The following is a 22,216-nucleotide window of genomic DNA, read 5'->3' on the forward strand; positions in this document are numbered from 1 at the left end:
TCACTTGAACCCGGGAGGCGGAGGTTATGGTGAGCCGAGATCACACCACTGCACTCTAGCCTGGGCAAGAAGAGTGAAACTACATTTCAAAAAAAAAAAAAATTTTGCTATGCTAGTGTTTTTTTCTTTATTTGCTGGCAGATTATTTCTTTATAAGTGTAAATATCACATCAAATATACAGATGATAAAATATGCCAAAATTTTAGATTCTACATTGATGAGTCTTTTACTATAGTTAAGCACTGGAATTTTACTAAATTATGTACTGTGGAGGAAATTATTTTGCAGTGAACCCCAGAGGTTTGGTCATTATTAAAAGTCCTCTTTCTCATTTGTACTTCAGCATTTTATGTGCTCAAACATAGTATAATTAGGAATCTACTGAACATAGCAAAATATTGCAAGTGCACTGTTTGAACTCTCTAGGCCTGTTTTCTCTCTTGTCAAATCAGGAATGACGGTGTGTATCTTATGCAGCATCACAAATAGATCTCATGACTCCTTTTAAGTGGTCTACTTTCTGGAAATGATATCTATGTGCCTGCTGTCTGAGTTACTTGCTCTGTGCTGCTTAAGTAATGCCATATGTTATGGCCTGTAATGGTTCAAACATATAAACGGGCAGAGGTGGATATTGGAGGCTGATAGGGTTTGGCTCTGTTTCTCCCCAAATCTCATCTTGAATTATAGTTCCTATAATCCCTAAGTGTCATGGGAGGGACCCAGTGGGAGGTAATTGAATCATGGGAGTGGTTACCCTCATGCTGTTCTCATGATAGTGAGTTCTCACGAGATCTGATGGGTTTTGTAAGGGGCTTTCCCCGCTTTTTGCTTGGCACTTCTTCCTGCTGCCATGTGAAGAAGGATGTGTTTGCTTCCCCTTCCACCATGATTGTAAGTTTCCTGAGACCTCCTCAGCCATGCTGAACTGTGAGTCAATTAAACTTCTTTCCTTTATAAATTACCCAGTCTCAGGTACATCTTTATTAGCAGCATGAGAATGGACTAATACAGAGGTGTCTCTGGAGGCATCTCTAGACGTCACCTGGTTTGACCACCTTCAGTGTACTTGGGTCTGAATGGAACCCCTGTAATTGTGCATGGGATTCAGTTCAGACATTCAGCAAGAACCAAGTGTGTGGCAGCCATTGTGCTAGTGCTTAAAAATTTTGTTTCACCTTTCCCTAGCAGAGTCAGTGTTTTCACACTCATTGTACAGCCAAGCAAATTCAAAAGAGGAGTTATGTTGCCATAGTCGCACATCTAAATAAAGTAGTAGAGGCAGGTTTTGAGTCTGAGAGATTCTGAAGCCCATCATACTCTTTATGTTTATTCTTCTTAATTTTGTGGAACAAAGATGTTTTTATATATGATGCTGATTATGGGAGAACCAGGCATTTCTTTAATTTTTGGATTCAATTTTTAAATACTTTAAAAAATATTTACGTAAATCAGTGATAGATACTTTGCAGGTAAAATTATGCAATCTCTCTCTGCATTTTTTTTCTCTTAAAGCAAACTTGTGTAATTGTGATGTGCCTTTTTTTTTTTTTTTTTTTGTAATTTTCATAGGAAGTGACCAAGTTCACTACTGGACGCTAGCTACAAGCCAAGCCTTAGACACTGTCTGGAGAATGGCAAAAGGCTTTGTGATATTGGCAGTTTCATTTCTGATGGCTGCCGTCTGCTACTTCAGGAGGCTACATTTATATTCAGGGCACAAGCTGAAATGGTAGGTCACTGTATCATCCTTAAATTTCAAATATATCCTTACTATTCAAAGCAGAATTCTGATATTATTGTTCTCTTTATCTTTCAGGTGGATTGGATATCTGCAGAGAAAATTCAAAAGTAATTATTTTCATTCATATATTTCTTTATTTTTAAGGTGCAGAGAGGGTTCGAGAAGGGAGAAGAAAGGGAAAATTAACAGCTTTTTATTTTTTATTTGGTCCAGGGAACCTCAGTGTGGAGGCAGAGGTTGATTTACTCAGTTATTGTGCAAGAGAATGGAAAGGAGAGACACCCCGTACCAAACTGATGAGGAAGGTGTGTCTGTTTTTAGAGGGTATGGGAGAAACAGAATTTGTCTGCCAAAATCAGGAAACAAACATTCCCTTCTGCTTTACTAAATCCAGAGATTCATCAGTACCAAAATGTGAATCAAGTAACAACTGTGGCTCTAACTCAAAAGCCAAATGGCTGCTAGACCTTGGCTTTGGGCTTTTACCTGGAGCTCGTGCCCTCAAGGACAGGTCGATGAGGTCTGTAATTCCAGGAAACTCAGGCCTTGTGCCTTTTCAGCGCCCTCCTGGCCAGGCCTATTAAACATCCGCATGTGCAGTGGCGACTGTCTTTGAAAAGATTAGGCACGCTGATGTAAAATATTTTGAGGATTTTTTAGAATTTTCATTGGACCAATCTTCATAAATATCCCCAGCAGTGCTGCCCAATCTTGCCACTAGCAAAAGCAAAAAAGGGTGGAGGGAGTACATATAAATATTTAGCGTGGTCCTAAAAGTATACAGAGTTTTTCACTGTGCTTAGGTCGCATCCATTATCTGCCCAAGGTGACCTTCCCCAGCTCTGCTTCCAGGATTTATCATCTAAAATACACCTGTACAAATGAGAGTCACTTTAAAAGTACATGCAGTCATATTCATAATTTATCATTGTTTCTGTTGTCCGCTTTAGTTGGGAGGAACACCTCACTGAAAATACAGTGAATTCACTTTCTTTATTTTCTTGTCTGGTGGAATTAATAAACAACTTTCTCTTTTTATGCTATTAGGCTTATGAGGAGCTATTTTGGCGGCATCATATTAAATGTGTTCGACAAGTAAAGAGAGATAACTATGATGCTCTCAGATCAGTGTTATTTCAGATATTCAGCCAGGGCATCTCTTTTCCATCATGGATGAAAGAAAAGGACATTGTTAAGGTATGTCTTCCCGCTGGAAATGTGGGAAACGTCATATTGACAATAACTGCAACTCAGGGGTTCCTAGTCTTTGGGGGCTTTGTATGCGGACGACCATGAGATTGAAAGGATTTTTTTTTTTTTTTTTGAGACAAGGTCTCACTGTCACTCAGGCTTGAGTGCAGTGGGGTGATCATGGCTCAGTGCAGCCTTGACCTCCTTGGCTCAAGTGATTCTCCCATCTCAGCCTCCTAAGTAGCTGGGACCACAGGTGCATGCCACCTTGCCTATCTAATTTTTGTATTTTTTTGTAGAGACAAGGTTCTGTCATGTTGCCCAGGTTGGTCTTGAACTTCTGGGCTCAAGTGATCTGCCCACTTCCACCTCCCAGAGTGCTGGGATTATAGGTGTGAGCCATCATGTCTGGCCAGAGGAATTTTAAGAGGCCATTTAATCCAGTCCTCTGTCTCTCATGTCAGTTGCAAATAAACCATCTCAGAAGATAGTCATTCTCTGCATTTGTTTTTAATGCCGCCATCTTTTCTTAAGGGGCATCTATTCTTTTATAAGTCAGGTGATCAAGCAAAATTCACTTTTTTATTCTACAGTTAATGTTAGTTTTAATAAATGCATAGTTTGTGACCACCTCAAAGATTCTCTTGTATACTTTGGTAGTCTGTCCTCCTCCTACCCGAGCCCCTGGAAACCACTGATCTATTTTCTGTCCCTATAGTTTTGCCTTTTCCAGAACGTCATATAAATGGAATCATTCAGTATGTAGCTTTTTGAATCTGGTTTCTTTCACTTAGCATAATGCATTTCCAATTCATCCATGAATGTGTCCGTGAATTTGTAGTTCATCCTTTTTTATTGTTGAGTGGTATTCCTTTACATGAATGTACTATAGTTTATCCATTCACCAGTTGAAGGACATCTGGATTGTTTTCAGTTTGGGGCAACTATAAATAAAGCAGTTATAAATAGTCTCATACAGGATTTTGTATGAAAAATAGGTTTCATATTGAGGGAGTAAATACCTAGGAGTGAGACCACCTGCTTGTATGCGGGTTGCATGTTTAATTTCATAAGAAACTGCCAAGCTGCTTTCCAAAGTGGCCCAGCCATTTTGCATTCCCACCAACAATGTGTAAGCAATGTTTCAGTTTTTCCACATTCTCACCAGCATTTGATGTCAAGTTTTTGTTTTTTAGCCATTCTAATAGGTGTGAATTGGTATCATTGTGCTTTTGGTGTGTCTTCCCCAATGAGTAATGATGTTGAGCATTTTTCATGTGCTTATTTGTCATCCTTATTATCTTCTTGGAGAAATGTCTATTCAAATCTTTTGCCCATTTTTAATTTTTTTTTATTATTGAGTCTTGAGAGTTCTTTATATATTCTGAATACAGTGCTTTATTGGATATATGATTTATAGATATTTTCTCCAGTCTGTGGCTTATTTTCTGATTTTCTTAACAATGTAAAGCAGTACATTCTTGATAAATAACCTGAGTTTTTATTTTAAATGCAGTATGTCTAATATAGGAACTACATTTAAGGATAGAGGAGCAAAGAAATATAAAGTGTGTGTGTGTGTAAGTGTGTTCAGTTTTCTTAATATCTTTTATTTAAACTTGTTTCTGTTAGTTCCATTTCATCTAGCAAATGCTTGTCAAATATATGCAATGTGCTAGCCCGGTTGCTAATTGCTGAGGATAAAAATATAAAAATACAACAGACGCCAGGTGCTGTGACTTATGCCTTTAATCCCAGCACTTTGGGAGGCCAAGTTGGGAGTATCTCTGGAGCCCAGTAGTTTAAGACCAGCGTGGACAACAGAGCGAGACTCTATATGGTCAAAAAATTAAAAAGTCTAGCATGACATGGTGGTACATGCCTATGGTCATGTTACTTGGGAGACTGTGATGGGAGGATTGCTTGACCTTAGGAGTTTGAGGTTATACTGAGCTATGATTGCACCACTGTACTCCAGCCTGGGTGATAGAGTGTGTATTAGTCTGTTTTCATGCTGCTGATAAAGACAATCAAGATGAGATTTGGGTGGGGACACAGCCAAACCATACTTTTCCACCTCTGGCCCCTCCCAAATCTCACGTCTTCGTGTTTCAAAACCAGTCATGCCTTCCCAGCAGTCCCCAAAGTCTTAACTCATTTCAGCATTAACTCAAAAGTTCACAGTCCAAAGTCTCATCCAAAACAAGGCAAGTCCCTTCCACCTATGAGCCTGTAATCAAAAGCAGTTTAGTTACTTTCTAGATACAGTGGGGATACTAGGTAAATACAGCCATTCCAAATGGGAGAAATTGGCCAAAACAAAGGGACTACAGGCCATGCAAGTCCAAAATCCAGCAGGGCAGTCAAATTTTAAAGCTCCAAAATGGCCTCCTTTGATTCCATGTCTCATATCCAGGTCACACCAATGCAAGAGGTGGGTTCCCATGGTCTTGGGCAGCTCCGTCCCTGTGGCTTTGCAGGATACATCCTCCCTCCTGGCTGCTTTCACAGGCTGGTGTTGAGTGCCTGTGGCTTTTCCAGGTGCACGCTGCAAGGTTTTGGTGGATCTACCATTCCAGGGTCTGGGGGGCGGTGGTCCTCTTCTCACAGTTCCACTAGGCAGCACCCCAGTGGGGACTCTGTGTGGGGGCTCCCACCCCACATTTCCCTTTCACACTGCCCTAGCAGAGGTTCTCTGTGAGTGCCCTGCCCCTGCAGCAAACTTCTGCCTGGACATCAAGGCATTTCTTTTTTTTTTTTTTTTTTTGAGACGGAGTCTCGCTCTGTCGCCCAGGCTGGAGTGCAGTGGCCAGATCTCAGCTCACTGCAAGCTCCGCCTCCCGGGTTTACGCCATTCTCCTGCCTCAGACTCCCAAGTAACTGGGACTACAGGTGCCCGCCACCTCGCCTGGCTAGTTTTTTGTATTTTTTTTAGTAGAGACGGGGTTTCACCGTGTTAGCCAGGATGGTCTCGATCTCCTGACCTCGTGATCCGCCTGTCTCGGCCTCCCAAAGTGCTGGGATTACAGGCTTGAGCCACCACGCCCGGCCTCATCAAGGCATTTCTGTACCTCCTCTGAAACCTGGGTGGAGGTTCCCAACCCTCAATTCTTGACTTGTGTGTACCCACAGACCCAACACCATGTGGAAGTTGCCAAGGCTTGGGGCGTGCACCCTCTGAAGGCATGGCCCTACCTATACCTTGCTTGGCCCCTTTTAGTCATGGCTGGAGTGGCTGGGATGCAGGGTACCAAGTCCCTAGACTGTACACGGCAGAGGGACCCTGGGCCTGGCCCATGGAACTGTTTTTTCCTCCTAGGTCTCTGGGCCTGTAATGGCAGCGGGGCGGTGGTTGCCGTAAAGGTTTCTGACATGTTCTGGAGACATTTTACTCGTTGTTTTGGTGATTAACATTTGGCTCCTCATTACTTATGCAGATATCTGCAGACAGCTTGAATTTCTCCTCAGAAAATGAGATTTTCTTTCCTATCGCATTGTCAGGCTGCAAATTTTCTGAACTTTTATGCTCTGTTTCTCTTTCAAAACTGAATGCCTTTAACAGCATCCAGGTCACTCCTGAATGCTTTGCTGCTTAGAAATTTCTTCCACCAGATACTCTGAATCATCTCTCTCAAGTTCAGGGTTCCATAAATCTCTGGGGCAGGGGCAAAATGCCACCAGTCCCTTCACTAAAACATAACAAGAGGCATCATTGCTCCAGTTTCCAAGTTCCTCATCTCCACCTGAGATTACCTCAGTCTGGATTTCATTATCCATATTATTATCAGCATTTTGGTCAAAGCCGTTCAGCAAGTCTCCAGGGAGTTCCAGACTTTTCCACATTTTCCTGTCCTCTTCTGAGCACTCCAAGTTGTTCCAACCTCTGCTTGTTATCCAATTCCAAAGTTACTTTCACATTTTCTGGTATCTGTTCAGCAGCACCCCAGTCCTGGTATCAGTTTAATGTATTAGTCTGTTTTCACGCAGCTGATAAAGACATACCTGAGACTGAACAATTTACAAAAGAAAGAGGTTTAATTGGACTTAGGGACAGTTCCATGTGTCTGGGGAAGCCTCACAATCATGGCGGAAGTCAAAGGAGCAAGTCACATTTTATGTGGATGGTGGCAGGCAAAAAGAGAGAGCTTGTGCATGGGAGCTCCTCTTTTTAAAACCATCAGATCTTGTGAGACTTACTATCATGAGACCAGCACAGGAGAAAGACTTGCCCCCATGATTCAATTACCTCCCACCAGGTCCGTCCCATAACACATGGGAATTCAAGATGAGATTTGGGTGGGGACACAGTCAAACCATATTAAGTGAGACCTTGTCTTTAAAAAAGAAAACAAAACAAACCAACAACAACGGAGATTCCCAGGCTCAACAAACTGAGTAGGGTGGAAAAATGTATTGGATACCTATGATGGATTAGATTCTTACATTCACCATAATCTTATTTAATCCTAACAAGAGTCCTATAAAATGCACAGTATTATTGGTATGTTGCAATGGAGGATGAGGCTACAAAGTTAAATAATGCATGCTGGTTAAGTAATCTCTCAGCTGGTGAGTGACAGCCAGGTTTGAACCACAGAGTGCATCATTCGGAAATCCACCTGTTCCCTGATGTAATATACTGCCCTAGTATCATTTGATTAAAAATAATTTCTAAAGGGCTACATATAGTAAGTTTGGTAAATATTTCATCAAAAAAAATTGTTTCTATGGACACAATTCTATGTTTTCGTCACTTGTGAAATTGTAAGAATATGATGTAAAAATAACCTAAGGCACAAATCTAAAAGAAGGCAATATACTTACCTTTGCTGTAGTCTTTTAAAATAAAGATTGCTAAATGAGGTAAGATTAGGCCAGGTGCTGTGGCTCACACCTGTAATCCCAGCACTTTGGGAGGCCAAGGCGGGCAGATAGCTTGAGGTCAGGAGTTCGAGACCAGCCTGATCAACATGGTGCAACCCCGTCTCTACTAAAAATGCAAAAAATTAGCTGGGCGTGGTGGCTCATGCCTATAGTCCTAGCTACTCAGGAGGCTGAGGCAGGAGAATTGCTTGAACCTGGGAGGTGGAGGTTGCAGTGAGCCAAGATCATGCCACTGCACTTCAACCTGGGCAACAGAGTGAGATTCCATCTTGGAAAAAAAACAAAAAAAGAGAGAGATAAGGTTGTGTGCTGTGCTATACACCAAATTGTGTGTAATAAACGTTCATATGCTAATCATAGTTGGCATCTACTTCCTTTTCAAGCTTCCTGAAAAACTGCTGTTTTCACAAGGTTGTAATTGGATTCAGCAATACAGTTTTGGTCCTGAGAAGTATACAGGTTCGAATGTGTTCGGAAAATTACGGAAATGTGTGGAATTACTGAAAACACAGGTGAGTGTTTGCGGGGGAAATAAACAAAAAGACTAGGAATAAAAGCACATATCCCAGGTAGAGCCAGTTTTTTCTGATGTCAGGGACATTGTTTTATGTTAGGAAAGTAAGAAGTGCAAGCAGAAATGCTTCTAGTAACTGATGATTTCCCTCCTTACTCTTCCTTCTCTTTTAAGAAGTGAATGAGAGCAACACTGTTCTACATGATAATTAGGCCCTATAGGGTCGGGGGCTTCTATGGGCCAGCCTGCAAACCTTACCAATCATGTACCCTTGTTTCCCTAGAAAAATGTGGTGTAAGTTCCAGGCAAGGTGCTCAGAAATGCTCTTCTGGAATGTACTCCATTCATAACTTGGTAATGGCACAGACGTAATAATTTGACTAAGACTTCTTCCTGTCTTTCAATAATGACACAGATTTTGGATGATCGAAATGAATCCTGAGCCTACCGCTAGCTGGGTTACGTTGGGAAATAACCTTTCTGGTCCATAGTTTTCTTATGTATTAAAGAGATACATCAGTAGTGTGTGTCCTGTACCATTATTGTGAGGATTCAATGACTTAATACACAGAGTGTTTTAAACTGCACAGAATACACAGTGAATGTTAAAGCCCGCTAGCACTATTCTCTGGAATATCCTTTGTATAACCTATCCGTCCTAAGCAGTTTTGGAAAACTGACTTGCTTTGTATTTTTACCTAGTAGGTGATACTTTTTGAAAAAAATATTTTATCTAAACCAATTTCTTATTGTAAACGTTTTATGGTCAGCTTAGGCTTCTGTAACAAAATACCATAAATTGGGTGGCTTAAACCATAAACATTGATTTTTCACAGTTCTGGAGATTGGAAGTCAGAGATCAGGGTGCCAGCACGGTGGGGTTTTTGGTGAAGGCCCTCTTCCTGTTTTATAGACAGCTGTCTTCTTGGTGTGTCTTCACATAGTGGAAGGAGAACTAGCTAGCTCTCTGGCTTCTTCTTATAAGAGTACCAAGTCCATTCATGAGGGCTCCACCGTCGGGACCTAATCACCTCCCAAATACACACTCTCTAATACCATCACCTTGGGATTAGGGTTTCAACATAGGAAGTTGGGGGAGACATGTTCAGTCTATTGCAGTATACTTTTATGGTTAAAAAAGATCAAATAGTGCCAAAAGATACAAAGTGAAGAGTTAAAGTTCCACTTTTTTCTGTTAATCTTTGGTTTATTTTATAAATACGTTAAAAGTTTTGGAATGGTGTATGTCTTCACCTTTATCCTTCTGAATTTCACTTTTACATCTATGTTTTTAGTGGACTGAATTTAATGGAATTAGAGATTATCACAAAAGAGGAAGTATGTGCAACACCCTTTTTTCGGATGCCATTCTGGAATATAAACTTTATGAAGCTTTAAAGTTCATCATGTTGTATCAAGTCACTGAAGTTTATGAACAAATGAAGACTAAAAAGGTCATTCCCAGTCTTTTTAGACTCCTGTTTTCCAGAGAGACATCCTCTGATCCTTTGAGCTTCATGATGAATCACCTGAATTCTGTAGGTGACACGAGTGGACTAGAGCAGGTAACCGGGGAGGAATAACTGCTGGTATTTGATTAAGGATGCTGTGGCACTATTTGAACACAGAGGTGTCTGAGGTTGACTTTTCAGTGGTGATATAAGCAACTGCACAGAGGTGGTTGATTGATACTATCACCCCTCATAGGAGGAAAAGACGACTAATACATTCATTTCTCTGTGTTGGCTGCTTTGTGTCTCCTCAGACCTATGGCCAGAGAGCACCAATCCTGGGGGCCTTTCTGACCGCTCACACTGCTTCCCAGATGCTAACAGGTTCTCACATAGGCGTGCACCAGGAAAAAGGCCAGTTGGAAAATGAGATAGTTTTGGGAAAGCTATTTGGTTACCTATTGCAGATAAATAGAAATTAATTGAAACTTTCTAAAGCCAGAAAATGCTTTTATCCCTCTAGACAAGAGTTTCTTTTTTGTTTTGCTTTCCTAGAGGGTGAACAAAATTATCTGACATTTTTAAACAAATGGATACAAAATGATATATAACTGATTGGAAAATAATGTAGTTTTTATCGTGAGTGTTCTTTTATTTTTTCACTAATTTTTTTTCAAGTAGCTTTTTCCTGTGATTTTTACATGCTAGTCTACAGAGTTGTTCCTATGCTCGTTCCCCTTCCTTCCACACAATGAGCGTTTGTTCTGAACTCTGTGCCCACTCAGTGGTGTATGGGCAGGTCTGTCAACAAGCAGATGATTTCATAAACCGCAGAGGAACACTTCCCCCCACCATGTTGGGAGGCAGGAATTTGCAAGTGTGTATCTGTGACCTGTCTTTCATCTCATCCACAGATCGATATGTTTATACTTGGATACTCCCTTGAAGTAAAGATAAAAGTGTTCAGACTGTTCAAGTTTAACTCCAGAGACTTTGAAGTCTGCTACCCAGAGGAGCCTCTCAGGGACTGGCCGGAGATCTCCCTGCTGACTGAGAACGACCGCCACTACCACATTCCAGTCTTTTAAGTCCGCTGGGGGCCGAACAGCGGTGCTCACCAGTGACAGTGGTCACAGTTGCAAGTAAAGTATCTCTCTGAAACCAAAGCTAGCATTTCAGCATGGAAGGAATTAGGACCTTTTCTCCAGGATTACAGGTACACTGGATACAGCCATGCATGGATGGTTTTCCTTTATTTTTCAGTGATTTCCTCTGAAGCAGCTGCACTGATATATTTGGGTGTTAGTGGCTTGACTTTGTCCATAAGGGGCGTGGCCACTTCACATGATGGCGAGCCTTTAAGAGCACAAAGAAGTTTAATATGGACAACAACAGCAAAAAGCAAGAAGAAAACAAGTAGGGAAAAACGGCTAACCTGGAGAGAAAGAATTTCTTTAACCTTTATGTTCTTCATTAAAAATCTTATCTTGGACTGATTTGGGGGATTTTTAGAAACATGGCCTTATTTTATAAGCATGACTTTCCCAGGAATCTTTGTTATATTTTAATTTTTGATAACCATTTGATTAAGTGTATGTATGTATATATACATACGTATGTTTATATACATACATGTATCTATGTATAGTTTTGTATATACATATATACACATAGACATACAGAGAAATAACCACTACTTTGTAATGCTGTACAGTTTGTTTTATATTTCTTTCCTTTTTTTGTTACTATTTTATCTGGCCAGCTTAATAGTTTTATCTAGATTTTAAAAATTCTGTAGATTAAAGCAAATGACAGTTATTGAACTATCACAAAAATATTAAACTGTGGTACATTTAATGTGTATTTAATGTGTGGAATCTCATTATGGTAGGCAGAATAATGCCCCATGCTCCCCAAAGATACCTGTGTCTGAATCCTCAGAGCCTGTGAAGGGCTAAATGGGTTAAATGGGAAAGGAGAATTAAGGTTGCAGGTGTAACTGAGATGCTAATCCACTGATGGATTTTGAAATAGGGAGATTTTTCTGGGTTCTCCAGGTGGGCCCAGTGTAATCAGAATGGTCCTTAAAAGTGAAAGAGGGAATTGGAGGAGTGTCAGAGTCAGAGGGAAATGTGAAATATGGAAGAACAGTTAGAGAGAGATGTCCCATTGCTGGCTTCGAAGATGGAGGAAGGGTCCATAAGCCGGGGAGTGCAGGCAGCCTGTAGAATTGAGACTGGAAAGGAAACAGAAACTTCCCCATAGCCTCCAGAAGGAACACAGCCCTGCCAGCACCTTGATTTTAGCCCAGTGAAGCCTGTGTTGGACCTCTAATCTGCCGAACTGTAAGATAATAGATTTGTGTTTAAGCCACTAAGTTTGTAACATGTTATAGCAACAGAAAACTAGTATTCTCAGGCTAGTTTTTGGTCATCTTTATTTTGGAAATACTTTTCTAGTTTAATTTGATAATTTTTTTTATTTTGGAGGTACTTTGCTAGTCTGTTTTGAGTTTCAGTACATAAGAATAATTTTTAAAATTTTGCTAATTATATTTTACTTCAAAGTCACAAATCCCTTTCTAAGAATGACTTACTTCACGAGGTATTTAGCACTAACATTTTCCCAGATGTTCATATTATTTCTGCCATAAATTAAAAGGGAGTGTGTTAAATGCTGTCATGTCTGAAGTTAACATTCATATTCTTTTGCAATGGGGACGATCCATCGTGTGTACTACATGAATCATGTCTGATGGTAGCTTGTTCCCACTGTCATTTTGTTTTCTGGTTGAAGATTAATGTGCTTAGCCACACAAACAAGAGTTCTTCATTGACCTCTACAGTCCCTGCCTGTTTGGAAACATCTATGGTTTTGCATAACCCCTGTCATTTAACTGACAGTGTTAGAAGATTTCCCCCTGATGTGTTACTGTAACCAAGAAAGCATGAACGCTGCCCTTTCTGGTGACAGCCTGCCATGGGCTGCTGTGGCTGATACTTATAGAATTGTTGCTCCGAAGTTTTGGCTCCACTTGAGCTGTCCAGGAGCCTACCTGGCATTTGTGTATTACCACTCACCTTGGATCTCCTTACCAATGTAATTATTTCCACATCAATCCAGGACTGAAAGGAAACATTTTTTCACCAGGATTGGCAGCCTGTAGCTCTGTGACCTCAGTCAGCCCATCATGTTGTGGTGTGGTGGAGGGGGGCAAGAATTCTTTAGAGAACCAAGTTGTGAAAAAGATTTCAATCTAGTGAAAGTAAAAAGTCAGAGGACATTTAGATAGTTGCTGTATTTTGGGAAGATATCAAAACAGGTTCTTAGGGAGGAGGTATGAGGTGTTGTTTTGTTTTGTTTTTATTCAGTTGTATAATGAATATAACAAATTAAGTAGCCAGAAGGAGCTGCATATAAATTAGCACCACTTTTAAATGTCAACAATAAATTTGAGGTGAGCTTCCTGTGTGATGCCAACATTTAAATGTCTTTCTAACCTTATATGTTTCAAATGGTGAGAGAACTGTAGCAAAAATGCAAACATAATGCCCTTGTCGTTTTTTGATTTTAGGATACATTTCTGTCTTAAATTTTGGCCTTACGTGTCCATACTGAGGGGTTGTATGAATATTAGTACAAGGATGACTTTTACTGTGGTAAAATATGCATAACATATAATTTATATTTTAACAATTTTTATTTTTTTGAGACGGAGTTTTGCTCTTTTTGCCCAGGCTGGAGTGCAATGGCACAATCTCGGCTCACTGCAGCCTCCACCTCCTAGGTTCAAGCGATTCTCCTGCCTCAGCCTCCTAAGTAGCTGGGATTACAGGTGCCTACCACTATGCTTAACTAATTTTTTGTATTTTTAGTAGAAATGGGATTTCACCATATTAGCCAGGCTGGTCTTGAACTCCTGACCTTGGGCGATCCGCCCACCTCAGCGTCCCAAAGTGCTGGGATTACAGGTGTGAGCCACTGCGCCTGGCCTTAACAATTTTTAAGTAACAGTGACATTAAGCATATACACATTGTTGTGCAACCCTCACCACCATCCACTCTCAGAACTTTTTTAAATCTCCAAGGCTGATGTTTTTTCAAAGCAGGCAACTTTAATTCCCTACCTGGTACCTGGATTCCTTTTCCTTTTCATGCTATCTTTTCATCATACCCTTCTAATCTGAGTATTTCCTCTGGGCTTAAAGATCCTCAGTGGAGAAGTACAATCTAAGAGAGAGTTAGGTGACCAAATGGATCAGGAAAATCGTGTTTTATCTCCAAAGTAAAACTATAACTGTGGGTGGCTTCTGGACGCAACTTAGAATATTATCATCGAAAAGTCCCCAAGAAACTATTAATTCAGAACCACCCTGATGACTTGAATTTCTTGAGTGTCCTCATGGTCTTGAACCAAAGTCATTTCCACCCAAGGGAGAGTCAGGTGAAAGTCCCCAGGGAACTTAGTCTAGGGGACAGGAGACCCCCAGACTAAGCTGGTGGAGGATGGGCTTAACCTCCAAGAGAGAAGAGCAGCCCGGATCAGGGGGCATTAACATGAATTTTCCCAGGACTTTTCTGCAAGTGGGTATTGGATGGAAATATTTGTTGTTCTCAGTCAGATGAATTTCTCCTATTTTAGTGAGACCAAAGAAAGACAATTTTAATTCTGTCCAAGCTGGTCTTGAGGATGGGAAAAAAATATGTAACTTTTCTGAATGCTCTGGAAATGTTGGAATTCTACATCAAAGTATGTGACTGTTTTAAACTGAAACTGATGACTAACCCAATATGTGAAAATATATACAAACGTGAATAAAGGGATGACTAATTCCAGAATTAGCAATCATTTTCTCTTAAATAGCAAATTCCTAAAGCTATATGATTCTGTTTGCAAGAATGTTTTTCATACTGCTTAATAAGACCAGTTACTGTGTAAAACAAAGAAAAAAAATATATATATATGTATTTTCATGGATCTGAAACTTTAACTGTCTATAGGGTGGCTTGTCATAGTTGAACATTATTTAATTAAGTTATTGACTATATGTAGGTATACTTTTCCCTATAGCCATGCACTTTTTAAAAGTTTTAATTATTTAATTGACAAATTAGCTATTCATTTTCCTTCAAATCCTATTTTTATCACAATGTCCATTTTACAGCTAGACACAAAATTTAGTGGGTCCAAATTGTTCAATCACTTCTGTGTTATTTGTTCAGAACAGTGGATCTTTCCTTAATTCATTTTTGTTTTAATCCCATCATATTCCTTTAGGCCAAGAAAATGAAAGCTCATTCGGATTATATTTATGCTTAATATCAACTTGGTTTAAAAGTGGACAGAAAAACACTCACTCACGTATTCAGCCACCCATGGACTGGAGTGCTCTGTACAGCAGCCTGAAGTGTACACCATGTCTCTGCACTTGAAGCTCATGGAATGTGTTGGAGGAGACTCGAGCTCCATGTGGGAACAGTGTGACCCAAGAGCCAGCATGGAGGAGGGCTGTGTGAGCAGACTGCTGTAGAATGCTAAAGTTACCATCCTAGCTGGTGTCTTGTTCTGTTTAAAAAAATCAAATTTCTGTATTTAATTGATGTATTGGTCCTTATAGTCAGTACCATCAGGTCTTAGATTGTTAAGCATTTTGCTGCCACCAGACCAGTGAGGATCACTCACTTATTTATAATGATTCTTGGGAAGTTTAGTCAAGAGAATATCCTTGAATAAAGAAGTACATGTTTGAAGTATTTTCATCATAGTCTAGGTGGGTTGTAAAACCCATTTCCACACGAGTATAAATTTAAAACAGAGCCGGGCGCAGTGGCTCATGAGTGCCTGTAATCCCAGCACTTTGGGAGGCCGAGGCGGGTGGATCACGAGGTCAGGAGATCGAGACCATCCTGACTAACACAGTGAAACCCCGTCTCTACTAAAAATACAAAAAATTAGCCGGGCATGGTGGCGTGCACCTGTAGTCCCAGCTACTCGGGAGGCTGAGGCAGGAGAATGGCGTGAACCCAGGGAGGGGGAGTTTGCAGTGAGCCAAGATTGCACCACTGCACTCCAGCCTGGGCAACAGAGCGAGACTCCGTCTCAAAAACAAAACCAAAAAATTTAAAACAGAAACATGAAGGTGTCAGCAATCATGATTTTGTTTTGCTCGTTTACAAGTTTGAAAAGGTGCATGAAGCACCAATCAGTGGCACTGGAATGCTTTAAGGATGGTTTGTGACTTTACCCCCATTGTGCCTTATCATTTGTCAACAAACTCACTGGGCCAAACACAAATGGCTGAGACACTCCTGGCCCCATTTCTTGTCATCGCTGCCATCTCCAAAGACAGACTCTGGGAAGCAACCTGGGAACTGCTTCAAGTCCATGTCAGGTCATGGCTTCGTCCACTGCCCGGCATGTATCCGGACTTCCTTTGGGTGCCGGCTTTTCTGCTGGACCAAGAGATTCATGGAAAGAACTCCAGGGCAAGGTGAGGAGAAGCAGCTGGTACAGACTGACGACGAAGGAGAGGACCAGAAAAGCCGCTTGGGTGTGGTGGGAGTTTCAGTGTAATGTGATTCCTAGTAGGCACATCTGTGACTCCCTGAAATAAAAAGGGGCAGAGATGGGACGCCTGGTAAAAATGGTGTTTGTTGTAACATTTTGGTATCATTGTGGGTAAGTAGGACAGACAAATGTTTACATCTCTTATGAAAAGCTACCTTTAGCCATACACATTAAAAGGAAAACTCAGCATTTAAAAGGAAAACTCAGTATTAAAAGGAAAGCCCAAAGTGTTTTTGATCTGTGGTTAACTCATCTATCAGCAAATGGTTAAGTAAGTAAAATTAATTTTTCCATTTGGTGTGTATTTCACAGGGTAACAATGAAGTGCTCCAATCTGCTTGTGAGACCAGTTAGATTAGTAGTTGCATTTGGGACCGTTCCTCCTGTATGTCTTTATAAGCGAATTGAAACAATGTGTTCTTTGTACTATACCGAGGGACACACCACAGGTCCTCTTTTTAAAGCAGGCAATAAAATAGCTTTTTCCTGTTGAAACATCATTGTAAAACAGTGCTTTTTAAACTATCCGTGGTAAAGGATGAGTTTTAAAAATTCGAATCCTTTGCAGATTGGTACTTTCATAAATACAATAAAAATATAGTACCAAGATCAGATTGCTATAACAGTTTCTAAACACTTTCAGTTTCTGTACTTAATCTTGCAGTGTGGTAATAAAGACTTCCACACTTTAGTAGCACTAAAATATGAGTTTCAGGCAAGATTCAACAGATTCTGTTATTTGGTAGCTGAGATTTTGCCTAGAGTAGGAGGGCAGTGCTTTGGGGTTTTTGCTATTACTGTTCCAGCTAGGGCCACCGTATGGGCTTGTGCACCCGCATCTTGCATAGTGGTCCTTGACTGAGGAGGTGACTGAAGCTGAGATCTTCTCTCCAAGCCATGGAGGGCTTGAGGTATCAACTGCCCCAAAGGAAGGATTGTCTTTTTCTACCAATAAGGCTCAGTCTAGGCCAAGCCCTGCGCCAGTGGGGATGCCTTTTCCTGATTTGCATAAAGGGCCGTATTGGCAGGAGGTCCCTGGATCAGCCAGATAGTCCCACTACCGAGATGCACATTGCAGGAAGAAGATACTGTCTTGAGAAGACATTCATGGGTTTCTCCAGTCCCTCAGAAAAAATCGGCAAGAACCTGCTTCAGTTCACAGTTCTTTGTGCTTAAGAAAAAGCATCACATTTTATTTCTTTACTGGATTTCAAGTTCCTTATGGGAATGGATGTGGGTCTCATATCGTTAGGACTAGAACAGTGCTCATATAAATGTCAGAGGAATTCCAAATTGCAAGTTGATAATGAGAACCAAGCTCAGCTGTTATTTCTCAAAGAGGCAAAGAATCTAACTGTGATTATGATCTCCGGAAATTTCCTTTTATTGATCCAGGACTTGAAGAGAGCAAGTTTTTAGATGTAGAGGACAGAAGCATATGCTGACATATCATCAAGTCAGGGTGGCCTATAGAATGGACAAAAGTCAAACCACGTTTTGCTAACAGTGTATCTCTAGTGAGGTTAAAATTAACCAGGGCCATCAAGTTCACCTAGAAACAGGTTGCTGAACTGATATGCCTGTGAAAGAATGTTATTTAGTGGGATCACAGATCCTAAGAATGGAGAACCTTGAGATGTCCTGGGGCCCGGGCATGGTGGCTCACACTTGTAATCCCAGCACTTTGGGAGGCCGAGGCGGGCAGATCACTTGAGGTGAGGCGTTCGAAACCAGCCTGGCCAACATGGTGAAACCTCATCTCTACTAAAAATACAAAAAATTAGCCGAGCATGGTTGCAGGTGCCTGTAATCCCAGCTACTCAGGAGGCTGAGGCAGGAGAATTGCTTGACCCTGGAAGCAGAGGTTGCAGTGAGCTGAGATTGTGCCACTGCACTCCAGCCTGCCAACAGAGTAAGACTCCATCTCAATTGAAAAAAAAAACAAATGTCGTGGGAATGCACACACCGTGTTCCACTGCCTATGGAAGATGCCCCACCCTCACCCTCACCTGCCAGCTGCCCTTCCTGGGCTCAGTGGAGCCTCCATGCAGGTTCCGGGTTGGAGATGCAATGTACAGTTGAGCTGGTGTGGCAAATAGGAAGCAAGAGCAGAGGCATGGGTGGCCTGGATCAACAGAGCCATGGCAGGAACACTCAAGTCCATTCAAATAAGTATCAAATTGGAAACACAGGGACGCAGGCGACATGCACAACGGAAATCAGAAAAAAATGAGGACCCTAGAGGCTTACAGAGCAAAGTCCCGTTTGATGCCAAGTGGGATTGGAGGGAGTTCTTAAACAGTAGGTGGCATTGGATGGTCTCTTTTCCACCAAACTGTGTATTAACCTGGACACATCCATCATCCTTTGGTTTCCTCACAGTTTTGACGCTCTCTAAAAGACAAACTGCTTGCTTGGCATTTGCAGGCCTCAAGTATGGTGTGGCTGAAGAGGAGGCCCAGGTTAAATGTCTACACTAAGAAGAGCTTTGAGCAAATTCATGAATCCCAATTCTGTGTGTATTTTTATCGTGAATGACAAATGTTTATGAGCTTGTTTGTTTTATTAATATAATTAGGCTGGACATGGTGGCTCACGCCTGTAATCCCAACACTTTGGGAGGCCGCGGTGGCTGGATCACCTGAGGTCAGGAGATTGAGACAAGCCTGGCTAACGTAGTGAAACTATGTCTCTACTGAAAATACAAAAATTAGCCAGGCGTGGTGGGTGGCAAGTGCCTGTAATCCCAGCTACTTGGAAGGCTGGGGCAGGAGAATCACTTGAACCTGGGAGGCGGAGGTTGCAGTAAACCAAGATCACGCTACTGCACTCCAGTCTGGCACACACACACATATAATTAGTAGGAAATATTGCCTAAGCCTAAGTCTATCTTGTTAGAAATGCAAGAAATTTAGCTGGTGCATGCCTGTAGTCCCAGCTACTCGGGAGGCTGAGGCAAGAGAGTTGCTTGAACCCAGGAGGCTGAGGTTGCACCACTGCACTCCAGCCTGGGCAACAGAGTGAGACTCCATCTCAAAAAAAAAAAAAAAAAAGGGGGGGGGGGGGGCAAGAAATAACTTCTAATATTCTTTGGGTTCTGTTCAAGCACTTTAGGTTGTGAGGGTAGGAAACCTCTTAAGTGAGTTGGATAGGGAGAATCCCCCACACCACCAGGGCAGGAAGTACAGCCAGTCCTCACTGGAAGTTGCCTGAAACCTGTAAAGTCAAGAATTAAGGTTACCGGCTGCATTTCTGCTGGTCCATGAGGTCTCACATCTCAAGATTGCTATGCCTTATGCTGTACATTTCTCTCTCCTTCCTCCTCACTTTGTCTCTGTCTTTCTCTACCTCTGTCCCCACTCCTCATCCCTGGAATGTGAAGTTGCTCCTACTACTGAACAGAACTGCACCTTAGTCCACTGGTTCAGATTCCTGAGAAGCAAAATCTGATTGGCTGAGATTCTATGGCACTATGGCCCTTGAACTACCTGCCCATCTCTAGACAATCATCTGTAGCCACAGTGTGGGGAAAGGGAGCCCTTAGAGCAGAACCACATCTGAAACCATATCTAATACATGTTAGGCTTCTCACCTTTCCCCTTTCATGATGGCAGATGAAGCCTGTTCAGATCAGTGCATAACTGAAATTGGCAGTTATCCAACTAGAATCCTCACTCATAAAGATGTTAGTTCATTTGAGAGGAACAAAGACAACTGCTTGGTGACACAATCTTAAGGTAGCACTCATGCCAGGTTGCTCCTATGAAGTAGTAGAACATAGGAAAAAAAGCTACAGATGCCCAGAACAATCCCCTTCATGGGCAGGTTTGTTGTTTTTGGTTTGTTTAAATAGCTGAAAACATACTCGTGCTGTTTTTAAAATTCAGAAAAAAGCTCTGTGAGTGTTACTCCAGTATTTTGATGGAAATGGATTACAGTTCCTTTTGTCCTCTAAACCTGAAACTAGGTACGTTTTCAGCCCCACTTTTGGCGGCAGCTGGTTAGCTCTGTTTGCAAAGCATTCTGGCTTCAGTACCTGAACTTAATGGTGCAGACGCTGGATCTGTCATTGTTAGCTTCCTTTGAGTTCCATGACAACTTCCTTAATGTGTTGTTCTCTTTGTGCCATGAGTAGTAAATTCTTACCGGCAGTGAGAAATTAGTTCCTCCGCTCTTAAGCATGAGCACGAAGGTCAGATCTCATGGTCTGAAGCTACGTGCACAGAATTCCCAGCAGCTCTTTCATGGCTAGTTTTATGTTTACTGTAATGAGATATTTTTCCCCCATGCCTATTATGACTTCTATAGGATATTGTATTTGTTAAGGTACATCCTGGGTCCAGGGAACAGGACAGAGTGCCCAGACCCTTAAAAAGGTAAACCTGGTGGCTGTTCTTATTAGTCAGAGTTGCATTTGTGGTTTTGTAGACTTTGAAGTAAATAAAAACAAGAAATCTTTGGAGGGCTTCATAGTGAATATCAGAAAAGATAGTTTGGTATTGTAAATGGATAATGCCACTAACTGTATTTCTGGATCAATGTGTGTTGGAGACATTAAATTTATCTACATTCCAAAAGTTAACAATGGAACTAAACCAAGCCAAGGCGAGAGTTCTAGTTTTTTTGTTTTGCTTTGTTTTAAAAATAAATACAGAAAAGAGAAAATATTTCTTACAAGTTAATGATCAACACCTGGTGGAATGAGTAATCATGTTGAACAGTGCTATAGAAAGACAGTATCAAAAGCAGACGGACTTGCAGTTTCATTCGAATAACCTCAGTCTCCACGTTAAATAACTATGGGAAGGAGCGAGTACCTTATAGGACAGGTACTGTTGGTGCAGTACCCATAGTTACTCCAGCTCAGGAAAAAGGAAGTAAATACATATGGTGAAGTGATTTCAAATGGTTCCAAAGCCATTTCCTTACCTTACTCCTAAACTATCTGTAGATAATGGGACTTTCAAAGTCAGTTATTGTGTTAAACATGGGGCAGTGATGAAAAATTGTAACCAGACATTTTCAGATGGATGAAACCAAGTAGGCATTTTCAAATATGAACTGGAAAGGGACCTCTCCACACAATGCACTTAAAGAGGTTTATAAAGTTCCAGAATGTAAACAAAGGCACATAATGATGAGGGACAACCTCTTAAACATTCTAACCAAGTGTTCATTGTTTTCCACAGTTCCTGTGTGTCGGCTGATGGTCCTACGGCTGATGGTCCTACAGCTGATGGTCCTACGGAGGTACATGGTTAGAGTGATCTGATCTTTGGTATCATTGTATCCCAACAGGGACCAGGAAGATCATCGTCATCTATGTGGCAGACTAAAAGGCTGTTAAATATTTGTATGTAGAGAGAATTAAGTATCATACTAAATTACAAACGTTGTGATTAATGATTGACCCTCTGATAGCTACTTTACAGGAGCATCCTAAACATTTCTCAGCATTCATCTTGTCACACTTTTGGTCATTTTATGTAACTGCAGCCAATCTCATATTCCACAGTCCTTTACAACAACTCTTTGGTTTTGAGCTTTATCATAGTGGAGATAGAATTTTATGAGTATATTGTTAATATCGAGTCAGGGAACTTCCGTATTATCCTTTCGAGAGAATTGGCTTCCAAAGCGACTTTTCAAGAGATCCAGAAGGGTCATGCCTTAGTAGTAGAGCTAAACTATCCCAGAATGGAGGCTACTTCAAACCTACCCTCAAAACGTTTAAAAAGAAGCCATGAAAGAATCAAACAAATCTGATTTTCCAGTAACTTGTCTTCTAACAAAGCCATTCTTTAAGGGAACATGGCAAAGTTCAGATACTTAACTCAATGTTCACCAGCCAATAAAAAATTAC

At 41.1% G+C, this 22,216-nt stretch overlaps 1 protein-coding gene across 1 annotated transcript in view; it reads left to right on the plus strand.

Annotated features, from left to right (window-relative positions):
• The window catches only part of OTULINL (OTU deubiquitinase with linear linkage specificity like), a 30,077-nt gene extending 18,429 nt beyond the window's left edge, over positions 1–11,648 (plus strand). Inside the window, exons 2-8 of the mRNA XM_025388104.1 lie at positions 1,574–1,733; positions 1,821–1,852; positions 1,959–2,050; positions 2,793–2,942; positions 8,204–8,332; positions 9,630–9,899; positions 10,700–11,648. Of these exons, the coding sequence (XP_025243889.1) occupies positions 1,574–1,733; positions 1,821–1,852; positions 1,959–2,050; positions 2,793–2,942; positions 8,204–8,332; positions 9,630–9,899; positions 10,700–10,873 (1,007 nt within the window). The 3' untranslated portion in view covers positions 10,874–11,648. The remainder of the gene's footprint in view (positions 1–1,573; positions 1,734–1,820; positions 1,853–1,958; positions 2,051–2,792; positions 2,943–8,203; positions 8,333–9,629; positions 9,900–10,699) is intronic.
• The last annotated feature ends 10,568 nt before the right edge of the window (positions 11,649–22,216 follow it).

This window comes from Theropithecus gelada, chromosome 6, assembly GCF_003255815.1.
Source record: "Theropithecus gelada isolate Dixy chromosome 6, Tgel_1.0, whole genome shotgun sequence".
Taxonomy (NCBI): domain Eukaryota; kingdom Metazoa; phylum Chordata; class Mammalia; order Primates; family Cercopithecidae; genus Theropithecus; species Theropithecus gelada.